We start from the raw sequence: 16,700 nt of genomic DNA, 5'->3' as shown, positions 1-16,700 counted from the left end.
CAAATGAATTATTGCAATTGGTTTGCAAGGTAAAATGTTCCAAGTAGAACCAAGTTGTCTCATCTCTTCCTGGTGTCCTCTAGGGGTCTGCAAGTACTGCTCACACCTGTCCTTGCGAATATTCTTGAAGCAGACCAGGAAAAATGCTGGGGATTTGACCAGTTTTTTGCAGAGACGAGTGACGTACTGCACCGAATAATAATCCACATCTTTTCATTACAGCAGATGACCTTGCACAAAGTTTATATTCACAACTATAATACGTAAGTGTTCTCTATTTTCATTACTTTGCTCTTGTTCGGGCTAACAGCACTGTGACCTCGGATCACCACAGTTACAAATTCAGTAGCCTGTGACCTCATGTCACAAATGTTACAAATGTTACAGATTCAGCAGCCTTTCCTTGGCAGTTTATCTGAGGAAGCGAAAGGGTGCAATTCTCCTGCGTAGTCATAGTGCATTTAGGAGCATGTTGACCAAACATAAAGTCATTGAAGGTCAAATCAACTGATCTTACGCTTAGTCTTACTTAGTGTCAGAACACAGACTTAATCCTGGATGTGTTAACAATATGTCTGTTTTCCCAATAGAGGCCAACTCATCGCCCATTTGTATATGTTCCTTATTTACAAAGTAGTTTTCTGGACACTGTATTAATCTCTTGCTTATCTTGTCTTCAAGCATGCAAAATGCACACATTGTCTCTGATGTAAAACTCTCACAGGGTTTCTGAAGTGGTAATTTGTACAGTTTAGGATCCTGATTTATATGGGGTTCACTTTATGACCATGAAGTGCTAATGTTAAAAGCTGTAAGGTATACAAATATTTTCTCTGCTGTATTACAGATAATACAGAGCATGTGTTTAGTTCTAATACATGGATACATCCTGTTATTTCATCAAATGTGTAAATAAATTTCTGTCCACTTCAGTTTTTCTTTTCTATTCCATCATTTTTCTTTTGAGACAGCCCAAATAGTGTTTCTGCAGAGAAATTTTGCTTCTATTTTTAAATTTTTATTTACATGTATGATCATCTATAAACTAGCTGTAGTATTAAGAAGCTGTAGTGTACTAGTGCTGCACAGGAGGCAAACTGGTCCTTCCTGTTAGCGTACTGAAGGTGTTTCTTTGTGGGAGGTTTTGCTCATTTGGTTTGGCTTGGTTTCTTGGTTGCTGTTGTGGTGGTAGGTTTTTGTAGTGGGGAGAGGTGTGGTGGTATTATAAGTTCTTATCCTTGTATCTATTGATTGCTGTAAATAAAATTACAGTGTCTTTGTTCTTCCTTATCACTGCTGTTTTAGGAAATAATCTGGCTATCTGTTAGCCTACAGGCTGAATTTAATTTTTTGACATGTAAAACACCAGACTTTTCTTTTGGAGAGACCATCCATCTCCTTTGAAGAAAAGGGTACGCCTTAGAAAACTTAAGTATGCTTCCTTCCCCTCATCTGTTGTTGCCTGTTTTTACTGACCTTAAGACCAGAGCAAGTTTGTTTAGATAGACGTGCTTTTGCGAAAAATCAGAGGTAGAAAGGAAGTTTGATATTTTGCAGGAAATAGCATTTATTTTTGTAACACAGCAACCTGGAGCCTTAGGCAGCATGCTGCTTTTTTTCTACTTAGAAGTCAAGTGCTTTATATGTAAACCCAGTTCTTAATTAATCAGAAATAAAAGCAATTTTTATTTAAATAATACAAAATCTGAATTGTTGAAGTGTCATAGTGAGCCTAACTGCTACCAATTATATTGTTTGTGTTATAGAGCCGCTATATTTCATGAGTTGGTCTACAAACAGACAAAAATACCATCTCAGAATCAAGAACTGATATATGAAGGTCGGCGCTTAATACTAGAGCCTGGCAGATTGGCACAGCACTTCCCCAGAACAACTGAGGAGAATCCTATCTTTGTAGTAAGCAGGGAGGCTGTGACCATTGTTGGATTAATCTATGAAGAAGGTATATGAAAGTAATTTTGCTTTTCTTACAGCTATCTTTTAAAAAGAGTTTGGGATACTTAATGTAATTGTTTTATGTCTGTTATGTCTTAGAAATAGTGTTGGAAATTTTCTTTTGTTGATATCTGAAGTTCTAAGTATGCAGTCCAATGTTTTTCAAAACTGCTGATTATCCAGAACATTTTTACAGAAACAGTAGGTGCTTGTAATGTTCCAAGTCCTTTGAACCTGAAAATTTGTGTGCTAAGATGTAGTGGTGCTTATGGAGTTCTGTGCTTTTTTGAAGCATGACACTTTAAACAAGTATAAGGAAACATTACAGAAAGTAATTCAAAGCTGGTTCTTTTGTTCCATTATTCACTAAGTGGAAAGTCAAGTTTTACGTATTTTTTTTATTGGTCATGAATGTGGTTAGCCTTTGGTTAGTTAACAGAAGTGGTCTTACCATAACAGGGAAAAAAAAAAAAGAAATTAAGGTTTTGATTTTCCATTTATCATTGAGAGGTCTTTAGAGGGACCTATGCTAGAGCCCTTTTTTTAATAATGATGAGCTGGAGGACATGGCTGCAGGTGAGAAGTCAGTATTGCTTTTGTCACTGTGTCCTAAATACTGACTGGTCAGGCACTCTCACAGATGTGCTTGAAGAGTGTGGGTAGGTGAGCTGTTTGTGGAAGGATCAATAGGGCCTTTATATTGTGTCACAGAGCTTTCTGAAGGAGCCAGTGAGCATGAGAACAAAGGAGATAGGCTGATAGGGGCTACCGGCTACCTGAGGTTTAGAAAAGCTTTTTGGTGAAGTCCTGCCCTTAAGAGCCTCAATGAAAATAAACAGCCATGTGATAAAAAGGGGATGCTCTCCTGTGTGGGCAAACATGGGGCTGAAGAACAGAGACAAACAGTTTCCTCTCTCAGTGGAGAGAGATTGCTGGTAGAGACCTGCATGAAATCTGTGCTGTGCAGCATGTTCAGAAGTGAGTCTGGAAAAGGAAGGACAATTTGCTGAAGATATCAAGTTATTTAAACACTCAAGACAAAGGCTGGTTTTAAAAGTGTGCATGAGAACCACATGATATTAAAAGCCATAAAAACAGAGTACAGGGTGGGGAGGGAAAACAATCTGAACTTTTGAAGTCTCTTCTGGAAAATAATAAAATACAGATACTTGTTTTATGTTTCAGTTTTACTTCCTAAAGTACATCAACGTTACGATTTGGATGGGGATGCCAGTATGGCTAAAGTGAGTAATTACCATTTTAGATTATATACTTGTCTTGGATAATGATACTGAAATGAAAGCTACATCATTTTCAAATTAATAATGTTAATAAAATGATTGTAATATGCTAATAAGGATTCTGATAGAAATATATTTGTTAACAAGGGATCTAAAAGTATATTAAAGCCATACTTTTTATACAAAATATGGCTTGTTTTTTTTTTTTTAAAAACCAAACCCAAAGTCCAGTCTTCTAAATTCAAAGTGCTCTGTTACTGTATAATTCAGTGTTGGGGGAAAAAGGAGCCTGACACTGTGTAGTCCTGAAGTTAGTTAGAAGCTTCATAACTTCACTTTCTGATGGTGCAAAATCTAACATTAGAAAAATAACTCTTGCTCCATAGAGAGGAGTCTGTAGGACTCTGAAGAAGGGTGGAATTTCTTTTGCCTCTTAAAAACTTTCAGAATCTGTGGGAGACAAGTAAAGGATGTTTCATTCTTTTGGTTGTTTTTCTAAAACTACTGAATGTATGCACAGCCATGCTTGACTTTGTGACAACCGTTTATACATGTGAAATACTGACTGCTGAAGAGCCTTGTATTCAGACATGGAAGTCCTGAAAATGTATGTCCCTTTAAATACCAGTAATCTTGAAAATTAATAAACAGAAAGGCATCAGTGGATACTAATTATTTAATATATTGTAAAGTATAATATCTGAAACTTTGTTCTCAATTCTAAATAATACAGCAATCTTGTAAGTGAAATTGGGTAAACGAAGAGACTTTCTAGCCTTACAATTAAAAAGGGTCAGTTTTTACAAGTTCTTTGTAATGTATGTGCTTGATTCCTAAACTATAAATGAAATGTACTTGTGACTTTGACAGAAATAGTAAGTTGTGTCATTTTTGTGAGATTTGTTTTCATCCCTAACAGATGCTTCAGCATAAGTGGAAAACCCATGTTTAGCTCTGCCTTCATAATGGGTGTTTGGTTGTTGCCTGACTAAAGCTTAGGCCAAGTTATGCATTTTAAACTACCATCCTCATGTTGCTCTTTCTTTTTTTGATCTTTCTTTGTTGTGTTGTATTGACTTGAAGCAATTGTTAAGTGAATGCCAGATCAGTACTTATGTTGTGGTTTTTTCCTCCAGGCAGTGACAGGTATTGTATGTTATGCCTGTAGAGTTGCTAGTTCTTTGCTACTTTACCAGGAGCTGATGAGAAAAGGAATTCGATGGCTAATGTAAGCAACTGATTACATTTTATGATTTTTTTTTTTAATTGAAATATGCCTTGATTATCAATACATAGTTCTGTGATCTCTTGATATCTTGGGAGGTTTTGTTTATCCTTGAGTAAGGACAGGCTGAATTTTCTCCTTTTCTTCTGTCATTAAGGAAACAAATTTTTTTTTTTTAACAATAAAAATGAAGGTGTTTGTGAATTTAATTCTGTGGATAATTTAACCTCTGGTAACATGCAGATACACTTAAACAGCTTGCACAAGGTATTTCTATATGAAGATTATGTTAATGCATCTCTAACTGAAAAACAATTCCTCCTGGCAGTTATTGCTGCAGGTATATTATTGTGTTACTGATTGCTGGTAGGATGGCAATTTAATACTTTTTTTATAGACTAATGCTTCACTTTTTTAGTGAAATAATCAAGGATGATTACAATGAAATGGTTCATAAAAAGTCAGAGATTGTCATCAGGCTGGATTTCTGCAGCAGAAACATTGAGAAAGCTGAGAAAATGTGAGTAGAAGTGCTACACCAGACGCACTGATCTTTCATTATAATTTTTAGTGACAACAGTGGTTTAAGTTACGATTATTTGCAGTGGTTTTGCATATAAAAATTTAATTTGACTCAGCATGGATTTTCTGATGGCAATGACTTAAGCAGATTTAGTCATTTGTGTTACTCAAATTAGAGTGTTAATTTTGCTCCTTAACCTAAAGAGAACAAGCAATTACTAATGAGTGGTAACTGAGTGTGTTCTTTTTCTCCTTTCTTCTCTGACTCAGCTCATTTGCTCTTATTGACTCTAGAAGCTATAGTAAAGCTTGGACAAAGAACCAAAGAACATAGCTTTGCTTTCATTAGTGCTTTTATCACTGAGTTTGGTTGCATATGACTTTAAATACTGCCCCCTTACACGGTTTTAAGACTGCAGCATTTTCTGTATGGAAGGAATTTTAAAGTTTAAATATAACATAGAGCAGCTGCAAAAAAAACCCCAAATAACCAAACCCACCTCCCCTTGCCCCCTCCCAAAAAGGTGTTATTCTTATGCGGTGTGATAGGAACTTTAAATACCACCTCTTCTTAGCGTTCTCCTATGGGTGGTAGTTTTCCTGTTCAACCTCCTGCCAGTCTTCCCCAAGTGCTGTCTTAGTCATAGGATTCTCTAAACTTGCCACCAGGCTGCTCTGAAAATGCAGATACTCAGAAGATGATTAACTCACACATGTAGAACCACTGGCTTTGCAGAGTAGACTTAGAAATAGACTTAAACCTGTTGGAGCTGCAATGCCTGTGCGCATTGAACACCTTGTGTGCAGTAACTGGATACCCAAGGGTTTGACAGATTTGCTGTGTGTGTACCAAACCTACCTTAAAAGCCAGGTGTGTCTGTATTGGCTTCAATAACACCACAAAACCACAACAGTGAAATGTGAGGTTGGTAACTTGCAAGATAACACTATGCCTGTGCAGCCTGGCTACAAATGGTCAGGGCAGGAACCCAAACTCCCCTTCAAGCCCATATGCACTAGTTGGCAGGACTAGATCTTGTTCAGTCTTTGTTTGGTTCAGATAGTTTCTTCCTGCATTCTGCCAGAAGAAAGCCACTCAGAGCTCAGAAGGAACCACTGTTGGTTCTGATTTGTGACTCTGGTGCACTCAAGGGTAACTCAGCAGCAGTTTGTAAAAAAATTACGTTCATTTGTGAACTGAAGTAGTTCTCATTTGGACAGAAATTTTCTATGTGTTTGCACATGGTCTTCTGGCCTCTTACAAAGGGGCAGGATTTTCAGTTTGTTTGGCTTTGCTAACTCCATAAAAGTCTTCTAAAGGACATGTCCTGTTGTTTGTCCTTCCTTTTCAAGGCTGTGCTTCAAAGCATGACAATGCAAAGTCTTTGTTTGAAAAGGTAAATAAAGCACTGGACTTGACAAAGTATGTATTTTTTGAAAGCAGTTGAGCTGTTTGTGATGTTGTTTTTAAAAATAAAATGTACATGAGACTCAACAGGAAAAATATTGTCCTCAATAATTTATTTGGCACTTGAGCTATGGTCCTTGGAAACTATCAATATGAACAGATGGTCCTACTATCCCAGCCTGTAAGCATTTAACCCAGTAAGTTTTCTCAGAAAAGCATTTTGGTGCACTGAAGTATTAGTCTGTTAATGACTTCTTTAAGTACCTTTAGTTTGATAAGAGTTTAAAAATTACTTGATGAAAGGAAATATCCTTTCACTGCCTGTCATGTACAAGTAATGAGACTAGAATAAAGAAATCAGGAATGGAAGTTTCAAAATTTATTTTAACCGTTCCAATGTAGGAAAAAATCAAGGAATGTTTTTTTAAATCTCAAATGTTTCCATTGTTTAATGGCCACTTAAATTTGTCAGTTTCATGATTGTTGCTTGACAGAGACTGTATTTCATATACAAAAAGAGGCAGTTACTGAATTCAAGGAATACTTCGAGTGTATTCACTGCTTGTTTATTTTCTTTTTTAACTGCTTTTTTTTGCTGGTCAGATTTGAGAATTTGATGCAGATCAACTTGGAAGCGTCAGAAGTGGATGAAATTTCAGAGATACACACAAAACTCTTGCGCGTAAGTGTCTTACAAAGTTACCCTGTCATTGAAAATGGTGTTTCTACAGAAAAAGCCAAATGCATGATAACACAGGCTTCTGTGAATAACAACTCTGAATTTTCAATGTAATTTCTAAATTGCCAGTAGTTGTTAAAATGTCCATACTAATGTGAATATCTTTCTGAAAACAGAGCAAGTACTTTTGTATTAGCTCAGTGTAGTGAAAATAAGTTCCTGAAAATACATTCCTGTTTTCTAAAATACTCAAGAATTATAACCCTTAAGTATATTTTACTATGCTTTTTTTCCTTTTCCATTTTTTTCCTTTGCTGAAGGAATTATTTACTACTTTTTTGGCTTTCTAATTTGTTGCATACAGAAACACACTTCAGGGTGATTTGCTTTGAAATATGCATCGTGTTTCCAGACATGTAAGGAAAAATTGAAAATAACTTAATACACTAGGAGCAGGTATAAAGTTCTCCATTCTAAAAGCAAAAGATGATTAGTGCATTTTAGTTTTGAAGGTTGTACGAACTGTAGAGAAAGGAAGGTATGAATTATGTGGAAAGTTATTATATTAATTCTTAATAAACCAAAAGAGAGTATGGGTACAAGTAAATAAGGGTTATATGAAAGGTTGAAAGATATTGTTGAAAGAAAAGAAATTTTAGCTAACAGAAATGCCAGTGTCAAATATGATTCTTTCTTTAATAATACCTTGCTTTATCTGCTTCTAGCATAGCCTAGGCAGATAATTGGACCTATTTCTTTAATGGAGATCAGTGAAACAAATGGGTTTATAGTATTAACATGCTAAAGTAATGCTCAAGTAATTTTTCACTTTACTCAGTGATAAGATTGAACCTTCTTGCTCTTATGTAGCTCTCCAGCTCTCAGGGCATAATAGAAACTAGTCTTCAAGATATCAAAACCAAACTTTCTCCTGGTGGTTTATTGGCTGACACCTGGGCAATTCAGGAAGGCATGCATCCAAAAGACAGAAAGTGAGTAACTGTACTTATTGTTCTAATATGTATTGAATTCTGCATTTAGTTGTAGTTCATGAAACTCATTAATAGGTACTTGAGTTTATGTATAAAATATCTCATTTTCTTTCTTTTGTCACTCTAGTCCAGAAAGGTTGCAGGCACTGCTGTCTTCCATCACAGACATCTACTATCAGTTCAAAAAAGACAAAGCAGAACGAAGTAAGTAACTTAATGTGATTCACTTTTAACATAAAATGTGATGCAAAGGACAGTTTAGTCTTAGTTTGACTAGGGTGTTAGTGGTAGGTATGGAGAGTTAGCCACAGTGCATTTGTCTGTAGGTCCTTCTTAGCGTGATACCATGCTAAAGCCCATATGAGTGAAACACCACTATTAATAGCATTAAATTTGAATTGCAAGACTGGAGAGGAGGAAAAAAGTATATGACCACTTTGACCTATCAAAAGAAGGAAAGTGTGTAGGAAATGAGTAAACCTAGTAGAGTTTTGCATAAATATAGCTAACAGAATTAGATTGGTAATGTCTGTCATCTGCTCTGATCCTAGGGCTTCCTTATAATGAAGAACAAATACACAAGTTTGACAAGTAAGTTTTGAAGTTACCTTTTGGAACTGCCATGATTGCTTTCAGATCCTCCAGGTGCTCTTGCCAATGACCCATTCTCTTGATTTTTATTGTAAATCGTAACCTCTTTAGGATTGCTTTGTAAAAAATTTCTTTTAAATATCTTAAATACATAGGGGGAGGTGTGTATGAGAATGAGGTGCTTTCTGACTGTAGAGTTTTTTTGCTGATAAGCCTTCTAAATGTAAAATACCTGTTCATTATCTGAGCATAACTGTTTTATAGGAAGTATACTTTTTTCCTGGTTTTTTTCAGGGAGGAAAAAGCCCTGAGTAAGATTGAAATGCCTTTGTGGCTAAGGTGGAGGTAATTTTCTACAGATGAGTCAAATATGGACTAGCTGAATGAAATTCTAGAATGATTAAATCTTACAGGAAATATAGCACACGAAATTAATTTTAATGCCATTCTCCATGCCTGTTTAGAATTGTCACTCATGCAAGGTGTCCACATTAAGCAGCTGTGTGTAACTTGGGTCTCTAAACTCCCATAGTCTCCACTGATTCTATACTGTTGTACTTGTCTCAGGATTTACTCAGTTCCTCTCATGCAGATGCCTAATGCCATTTAAATTGCCCTGAAGTATCTGAGACATGCTCTGAGACTGGGAGGTAGGACACAAATGGGAAACCTACACCTTTCTGGACAGGTGATCAGAAGCAGGGCAGGGTATCTTTGCTGGAGAAGAGAAGGTTGCATGGAGTCCTCCTAGCAGCCATCCAGTAGCTGAAGGGGGGGGCCTACAAGGAAGCCAGAGAGTGACTCTTTTATCAGGAACTGCAGTGATAGGACAAGGAGTAATGGCTTTCAAACTGAAAGAGGGGAAATTTAGGTTGGATACATCGAAGAAGTTCTTCTCTGTGAAGGTCACGAGACACTGGAAGAGGTTGCCCAGAGAAGTTGCATCTGCCCCATCCCTGGCAGTGGTCTGTGACAGGGAGGGTTGGAAATAGATGATTTTTATGGTGCCTTCCAGCTCAAACCATTCTAAGTTTCTATCTTAAATGATGCTAGGTGCTTATGTGTAAGTGAATAAATTATTCTCCTAGTGGCTGGTCAGTTGTGTGGTTCCCTAGACTTTGCTGAATGCAGCATGAATTTAGACACCACTTATGTAATGTTCTAAAAAGTCTTGCTCTTGATACCATGAGTGTGGCTTCACTGACAATTACAGGTACAAAGCTGTCATGGAGAGGGCACAACCATGCCTCTTGATTTTCCCATAGTGAAAGCTAAACTGGATAACTGCCAAGCAGAGGAGAGGGTTTTCTACTGCTAAAACCATGTCCTTGTATATGATAAACTTCAAATAAATATATTTCATTTTCATGGTTTGAATACCGGTATATTTTTTACCACAAGTATCTCCCTGGGACTGTACAGGTTTGAGATCTTAAGTCCATCTTTTTTATACTTGATTCAGCCCAGAGGGAAATGGCAGTGGCTTTTGTTAAGGACTGTGTGCTATTATCAGCAAAGGCTGGCCTTTGTAATATTTACCTCTAGGCAGATAAGGGAGCAGCACTCAATTTGAATTTTTTTTTTCTGGTTGAATGATAGGTACACATTCCTGATGACCGTTCAGCTACGCTCTAGCTAGAATTTAATTAACCAATATCTGCCATGCAAGGCTTAATAAAATACCAGAAGTAGGTGTTAGTCTGTAGTGTTCCTGTATCCCTTACACTTACTGGTGCAATGCATAGAATGGCAATGCTATTACACTGGGACTACTGTCTGCCATACTAACAAGAATTGGGTTTTGTTTTCCTTTCCTTTTCTACTTGTTTCTTTTTCCTCTTGTCATAAAATTAGGCTGACACAAAACTCCTGTTCTTTTTTTTACATGTATGTTACTCAGCAAAGGATTATTCATATATGCTGGAAGTTCCAGGTATCTGCAGTAGGAAAATATGAAATGATTAGGACTTTTGTCCTTTCCATTTAGAATCCTTAAATACATCAGCTGACTCAAAGACTACATTTGGCCATTTATTAATATACAAATATGAATACAAGTACAAATTAAATGCTTCAAATAATTTTTTTCTCCCTGCTAGGGAATATTTTTGAGACATAAATTGTCAGTTCCTGTAGAATGTTGAGTTCTTACACCTTTCAACAGCATGAATGAAGGCGGCTGCACAGATTTGAAGTGCACAAACCTTTCTCCAAATTTTAGAAAGTTAAAGGAATGGGGTTTTAAAAGCAGGGTGACACTGTTTTGGTTGTTTCTGTGTTGCAGGCAGAAGCTGTATTTGCATGCTACAAAAGCCATAGCTCTTTTCAAAGATGAATGTGTCAGCAAGTATGATACATTTTTGGACAAAGCTGAGGACTGGACAAGGCAAGCTATTGATTTCTTTAATATTTGGTAATGTTCACTGCACCACTTTTATATAGGGTAGCTCTTAAAACTCTTTTTCTTTTAGGAAAATGCTGCACACAAGGAAGCAGTTACTGTCTCTCACCAACCAGTGTTTTGGCATTGAAGAAGAGGTGTCCAAATACCAGGATTATATAAATGAGGTAGAATGCTTCAAAATTACGTGAAGCATTTGCATAGATAAAAGATTTCCACGTATTTTCATGTCAATAATGTTGTTTATAGTGAATCTTACATTAATGCAGTTGTATTAAAATACAGGGCTTTGTGGGTACAGAATGTGGTCTACAGTAGCTTCATTGCTTTGTCAGAGTGGACTACAGAATGGTGTTAATTCTTGAATAATTTAATAATGTGATTTTTCGAATTGTGACTTGATTTTGGAATTTGGTGCGGTTAGTTTGGTTTGGGGTGGTTTTTTTTTTTTATTTGGGTGAGGTTTCTTTGGTGGGGTTTGTGGGTTTGGATGTTTTGGGGTTTGTGGATTGGGGGTTTTTTTTGGTAATGTTACCCTTTCCTCCCCCAAAAAATCAGTGCAAATGGATGTGGGTTCATTGAGAAATATGCTGTGCAACTGTTACTATAATATTTTCAGAGGACCTAGAGGATTATCCTAATTCTCTAAGGAAGTACAAAAATGCTACTTCCATAGTCAAGATTATGGGATACACACTTAAGGATGCCAAACTAATGATTTGGACAGTTACTCTACAGGATGCAAATTTATCAGAATTACCTCAAGATTGAGAGAATAAGAACATTTTCATGTGGTAAAATTCTTATTTTTTTAGATAGGAAAGATAAATGAAAGAAAAGCCCTTGCTAAGTGTAAAATCAGTTTAGGAATGTTGGACAGCTGCATTTTACTTGTTATTTGTATTTTAGTAGCACCACCAATCCATTGATTAGGATCCAGTTGCCTTAGGATATCTACAGACATAACAAATAGATAATTCTTCCTTTCCAGAATTTATTATGAAAGTATTAGATAGGAAGATGGAACAAACCAGGGAATTATAGGTTGTGTCAATACAAAACTTGCTGTCATGTTCTCAGCTTAGAGCATATCAGCCACCTTAGTACTGTAATGAATTTATGTGGTATCACAGCAATGGAGCATTTTAAAAAGGATTTTAAGGTGGGCATCAAGATATACATGACAACTTCTATTGTAACTTAAATTTCCTTTTTATCTGTTACAGTTACAAGATGCCCTGCCACAGAAAATGTTTGCAGCTTCCAGTGGGATGAAACATACAATGAATACAGTCTATCCAAGCTCAAACACATTAGTAGAAATGACTCTTGGGTGAGAATTTCGTAATGGGATTGATGTAATACTGTATTCTTGCTATACTGGGAAATTTAAAAAAATTAATTGACTTAGTGATTGCTGTATTAAGATCAAGAATTTTACATTGCTGTGGTGGTGGCACAGAATCAGAAGTGAGTAGGGGAGAGCACTAATATATCATCTGTCTCTTTGTAAACAACAACTTACCTGTCCCTTATTTTGTATGTAATGGCAAGTTGCTGGAAACTGTGGTGGTGAGTGATCGGAGCAGGTAACTATCCCTATAAAAACTGTAACCTTTCTTTTGCTTCTGTTTACTACAGGATGAAGAAACTAAAGGAGGAAATGGAAGGTGTTGTTAAAGAGCTGGCTGAAAACAATCACATTTTGGAAAGGCAAGCAATTATTTTCCCTTTTGGGGCTGAAACTAGGCTTAATTTGGTACATTCTATAGATCCAGAATTTAAACTAAGGGAACAATTCCATAACGTCCTTAATTGTAAACATATTTTGAACTTTCAAATGAAGCGTAACCAAAAAAAAATTCAAAACCTTGGAACATTGCTGTAAAATCATTCTGACACAGTCATTTTTGTGGCGTTTTTGTTTCATGTTACTTTGGTTTAGCTAATAAAAATTCCTGTTGCAGAGACAGATCAATTCTGAATTTAAACACAACACTGTTGCAGCAATGCAGTGGTGTCTTTTAATTCCTCAGTTTTAGATGTTATTTTTAACAACTGTGGAATTACACCAATCTGAATTAATGATTTTGCAGTTTTCAGATAGCTTAAATAAAGTAAAGAGGCAGACATGTTTCTTAAAATCCTGAGAGGGTATTGTCATTATCACATACAGACTGATGTTGATTTTTTTCCTATGATGATGAGAAAATACATAAAAATAAACATCTCCAGGGTAAATTGCTGGTAGAGTGGAGTTTAGCTTCAAGCTGAATGAGTTTTATTTTGTTCCCCACTCCCAGTCCCATATTTGCAGCACAGCTTCCTCTCTTCCATCTTCTTTGCAGATACAAAAGTTAAGTATAGATGCCTCTGTTGGCATGTGGCAAGGGAAAGGAAAACCCCATAAGTAAATTAAAGATTGATTCCATAAGCTAGTCAACTGTCTAAAAATATACTGGTTTTTTGGTTTAGATTTGGTGCGTTGACCAGGGATGGTGGCCTGCGGAACGTGGACTGTACCTAGCTTCCAGAGGACCCAAAGAGGACTTGTAAATTTTTTCAATGGGAAAAAAATACTGTTGGGACAGTTAAAGGCAGATAATAAATCTGTATCTGGGTTTTTTTTTCCTTCAACAACTGTAATATTAAAGAAAATGTAAATATGTATAATATGTAAATACAAAAGAAATATATATCTTTTCTTGGTCACTTTTAGGATAGAATAACTTCTGGCAGGGAATTGAGCCCTTTGGAGGATCTCTGAGGAGTCCTAAAGGGAAAAAGTATTGTTGATGAAATTGACATTTGTCTACTTTGAATATTGCCCCTTTTTTTCAGAATGCAGTTTAGTCTTCATTGCAAGAGGACTTGCAGTACTCCAAAACACTCTTGTATAAAGGGTATTTTGGATTTCCTTTAACAACCACTATTATGTAGGAGTTTAGCTGAATGACTCTGATCATCACAGAACATGATGAATGTTTTAAATTAGATGTTTCTAAATGAGTGTGAGTAGGGACTAAGAGCGCAGATAGGACAGAACAGAAATGCATTTCTCTTTCCTTCACATCCAAACTGTTAGTTCACTTCTACTTGAGAAAGCAAATTCACAATATTTTTTAAGTTCTCTCTGTATTTGGTGCTATGTTGTCTGTAATCACTTGACTGCTCAGTATATGGAAGTTTTGCACTCCAGCTTGTCAGAGTGAATGTAAAAATTCATTTTTTGGAGTACAGCATTTTCAGACTTTCCCTGAAATTTTGTTGCTCACCACAACAACAGTGGGTACTTCAAACAGCTTGTTCTTAATCTTATTTGCAGGTATAATTTTTTAGAAAGGTTAAAAATTTGGTATGAGAAGAATTTGTGAGCAGTCAGTAGACTGGATAGCATCACGCCTCGGTAGTAACTGAATAGTGGACAATAAGGTACCAGTCTAGATCTTTAAAAGGGACCACTCCCATTGCTGACTTAAAACTGAGGTACCAAACTTTGATGGAAAATTTAGTAAGACTGTATATTTATTTTCCAGCATCAGTAGTTAGTACTTCCAGGATAGAAAATACATTATTGGGTTGCAGAGATGCGGAGTGAAACATTCTGCTCCAAAATACACAGAAGAAAGAGAACAGGAAAACAAAACCTCTGGAAACATCCCTTTGTTTGTATACTACAGGTTTACATACTTGTTTCAGAGGAGCATGCAAATATTACAGAACTTGTTCTTTCCTTGTGGAAACCTGGCCATGGATGTTCAGTGGCATCCAATAGCACTTCTCATTGCTGCATTACACCTGTAAGAGCTGGACCAAGTATATTTAGAATTTTCCATAATTACTGGTGGAACATTTAGGTGTAAACCAAACAATATTGACCAGTGATAGCATCTGGCAGTTTTGTGATGCTTACTCCCTGCTTATCTGTCCGGGTCAGAACACAAAACATTTTCATTTCCTTTTTAGAAAATATTTGGAGAGAAACTTACAAAATTTATAAACGAGTGTTTCATTTTAAAAGAAAAGGAAATTCACTTGCCTTGATGTCCAAGACCTGCTTTCCAGTGTTCTTGGTGAGAATCAAAAAAGGGAATTAAAACATTTTTACTCTCATGTGAGCAGCTTCTGTCTTTGTCACCCAAAAAATCTAGCTATGCAAAAGGAGTGCAACAGTTTGTCACACATCTTTTCTTGGCATTTTTAATAGTTTTAAAATGCTGGAATCATGTCTAACTGGAATGTTTTAATGCCTGCTTGTACGTTTGTTCATTCACATCCACAGTCTCACTGAGTACCACATGAATAAATGTTAAAAGAACTGGGCTCTCTAGCCATGCATAAACTGTATTTTGTTTCCAACATTATAATGCATTGTTGTTTCAAAGTTCTTAATCTTGAAAGAAATCAAATGCTAGGTGGAATATATAATTTCCAACTTCCTTATACTGAAGCAATCTGAAAAAGAAAATTAATTATAGTAAAAGTATAGTCTGTATGTTGAAATATGTGCAGCTTTGTTTTACATGTTTGAAAATGTTTTGTTGTATTTTAGATTCATTTTAAACATTGCTGGCTTTAGTCTTGCTGAATACATCAGTAATCTTAATCATGTTAAAATTTCTTTTTCTAAAGCAATTTTAACAAAGCAGTAGCTAAGGAACTTGAAGTAATCAGTTAATAATCTTATTATGTTATTATGAAGCAAATAATTTTTCAAGTCAAAGCATAGTGTATGGCACCATCAACTTTTTGCTCAAACTAAGTGTCCTGATGCTATGAGTCATGCTATTGATTTGCCAAAATAAGTAATAGAAAGTAATATATGGTTCTTCTTCCTAAAGCTGGTTTACTGGTTTGGGGGGTTTAGCTGAATATATTAATTATCTGTTACTTGAACAAACCTATCTTCATATGAATTGTGAAAATGCATGAGTGAACAGCTTAATGGCTTAAATACATCATCAACCACTTATTGTACAGTGTGTACTTATTCCTTTTCATAATTTAATTTTCTTTTAATTTCAGAATTGCCTTATGAGTTTTATTTCCTTGTAAGCACAATAGACAGCCTGAAATATGAAGTTGCAAATTGCAGCTCAGTTTGCATTATCCAGCTGTTCAGAAAATGTGCCCTGCACAACAGAATCACTAGCATAGGCAATATCGTAGAGCCACTAATTCTTCTGATTTTTTTTTAACTACTTGGTTGACATGTGTTCTGAACAACGTTAGTACTTAAAATGGTGGCAAAATTCCTAGTCTGTACTCAGTATGAAATCATCCACTGGTAGAACTCAATCAGTTCTGATGTAGTCAAACACTGTAGAAGTGGTGATTATAGAACAATTCTGGATAGTTCAGAGCAGAACTGGGAAAAAGAGGAGTTGTTGGCTGAAGGAAGAGAGTATTGGAAGAAGAGGGAAGTAAAAGTCTTTGGTAATCTACAGGCTCTTTCAGAAGATCAGCATTCACTGTGTCTGTGGTGAAAGGGTTGTAGATAATTAATATAAACTGTAATGCAAACAAAAAACCCCAGCCTACAACTTTGGAGAAACCTTTCTAATGGTAAAGAGAGGCAAGTGCCAGAATAGATTGTCCTGGGAACAGCAATACCATTTGAAGAGGGTTTATAGGAACAGCTTGACTGGTGGGACCTCTTGTTACTGGTTCTGCTATTGGCAAGGC

At 36.1% G+C, this 16,700-nt stretch overlaps 1 protein-coding gene across 1 annotated transcript in view; it reads left to right on the top strand.

The window, feature by feature from the left end:
- Positions 1-15,954, top strand: part of TBK1 (TANK binding kinase 1) — a 29,533-nt gene extending 13,579 nt beyond the window's left edge. Inside the window, exons 8-21 of the mRNA XM_082279722.1 lie at positions 84-263; positions 1,767-1,963; positions 3,142-3,200; positions 4,334-4,425; positions 4,841-4,942; positions 6,956-7,034; positions 7,902-8,023; positions 8,151-8,227; positions 8,575-8,614; positions 10,899-11,000; positions 11,086-11,182; positions 12,242-12,348; positions 12,657-12,728; positions 13,491-15,954. Coding sequence (XP_082135848.1) covers positions 84-263; positions 1,767-1,963; positions 3,142-3,200; positions 4,334-4,425; positions 4,841-4,942; positions 6,956-7,034; positions 7,902-8,023; positions 8,151-8,227; positions 8,575-8,614; positions 10,899-11,000; positions 11,086-11,182; positions 12,242-12,348; positions 12,657-12,728; positions 13,491-13,542 — 1,378 coding nt within the window. The 3' untranslated portion in view covers positions 13,543-15,954. The remainder of the gene's footprint in view (positions 1-83; positions 264-1,766; positions 1,964-3,141; positions 3,201-4,333; positions 4,426-4,840; positions 4,943-6,955; positions 7,035-7,901; positions 8,024-8,150; positions 8,228-8,574; positions 8,615-10,898; positions 11,001-11,085; positions 11,183-12,241; positions 12,349-12,656; positions 12,729-13,490) is intronic.
- The last annotated feature ends 746 nt before the right edge of the window (positions 15,955-16,700 follow it).

Source organism: Coloeus monedula, assembly GCF_965178545.1.
Source record: "Coloeus monedula genome assembly, chromosome: 4".
In the NCBI taxonomy this organism is placed as follows: domain Eukaryota; kingdom Metazoa; phylum Chordata; class Aves; order Passeriformes; family Corvidae; genus Coloeus; species Coloeus monedula.
The sequence above is the reverse complement of the archived record's forward strand: the minus strand, read 5'-3'. Positions and strand labels throughout refer to the sequence as shown.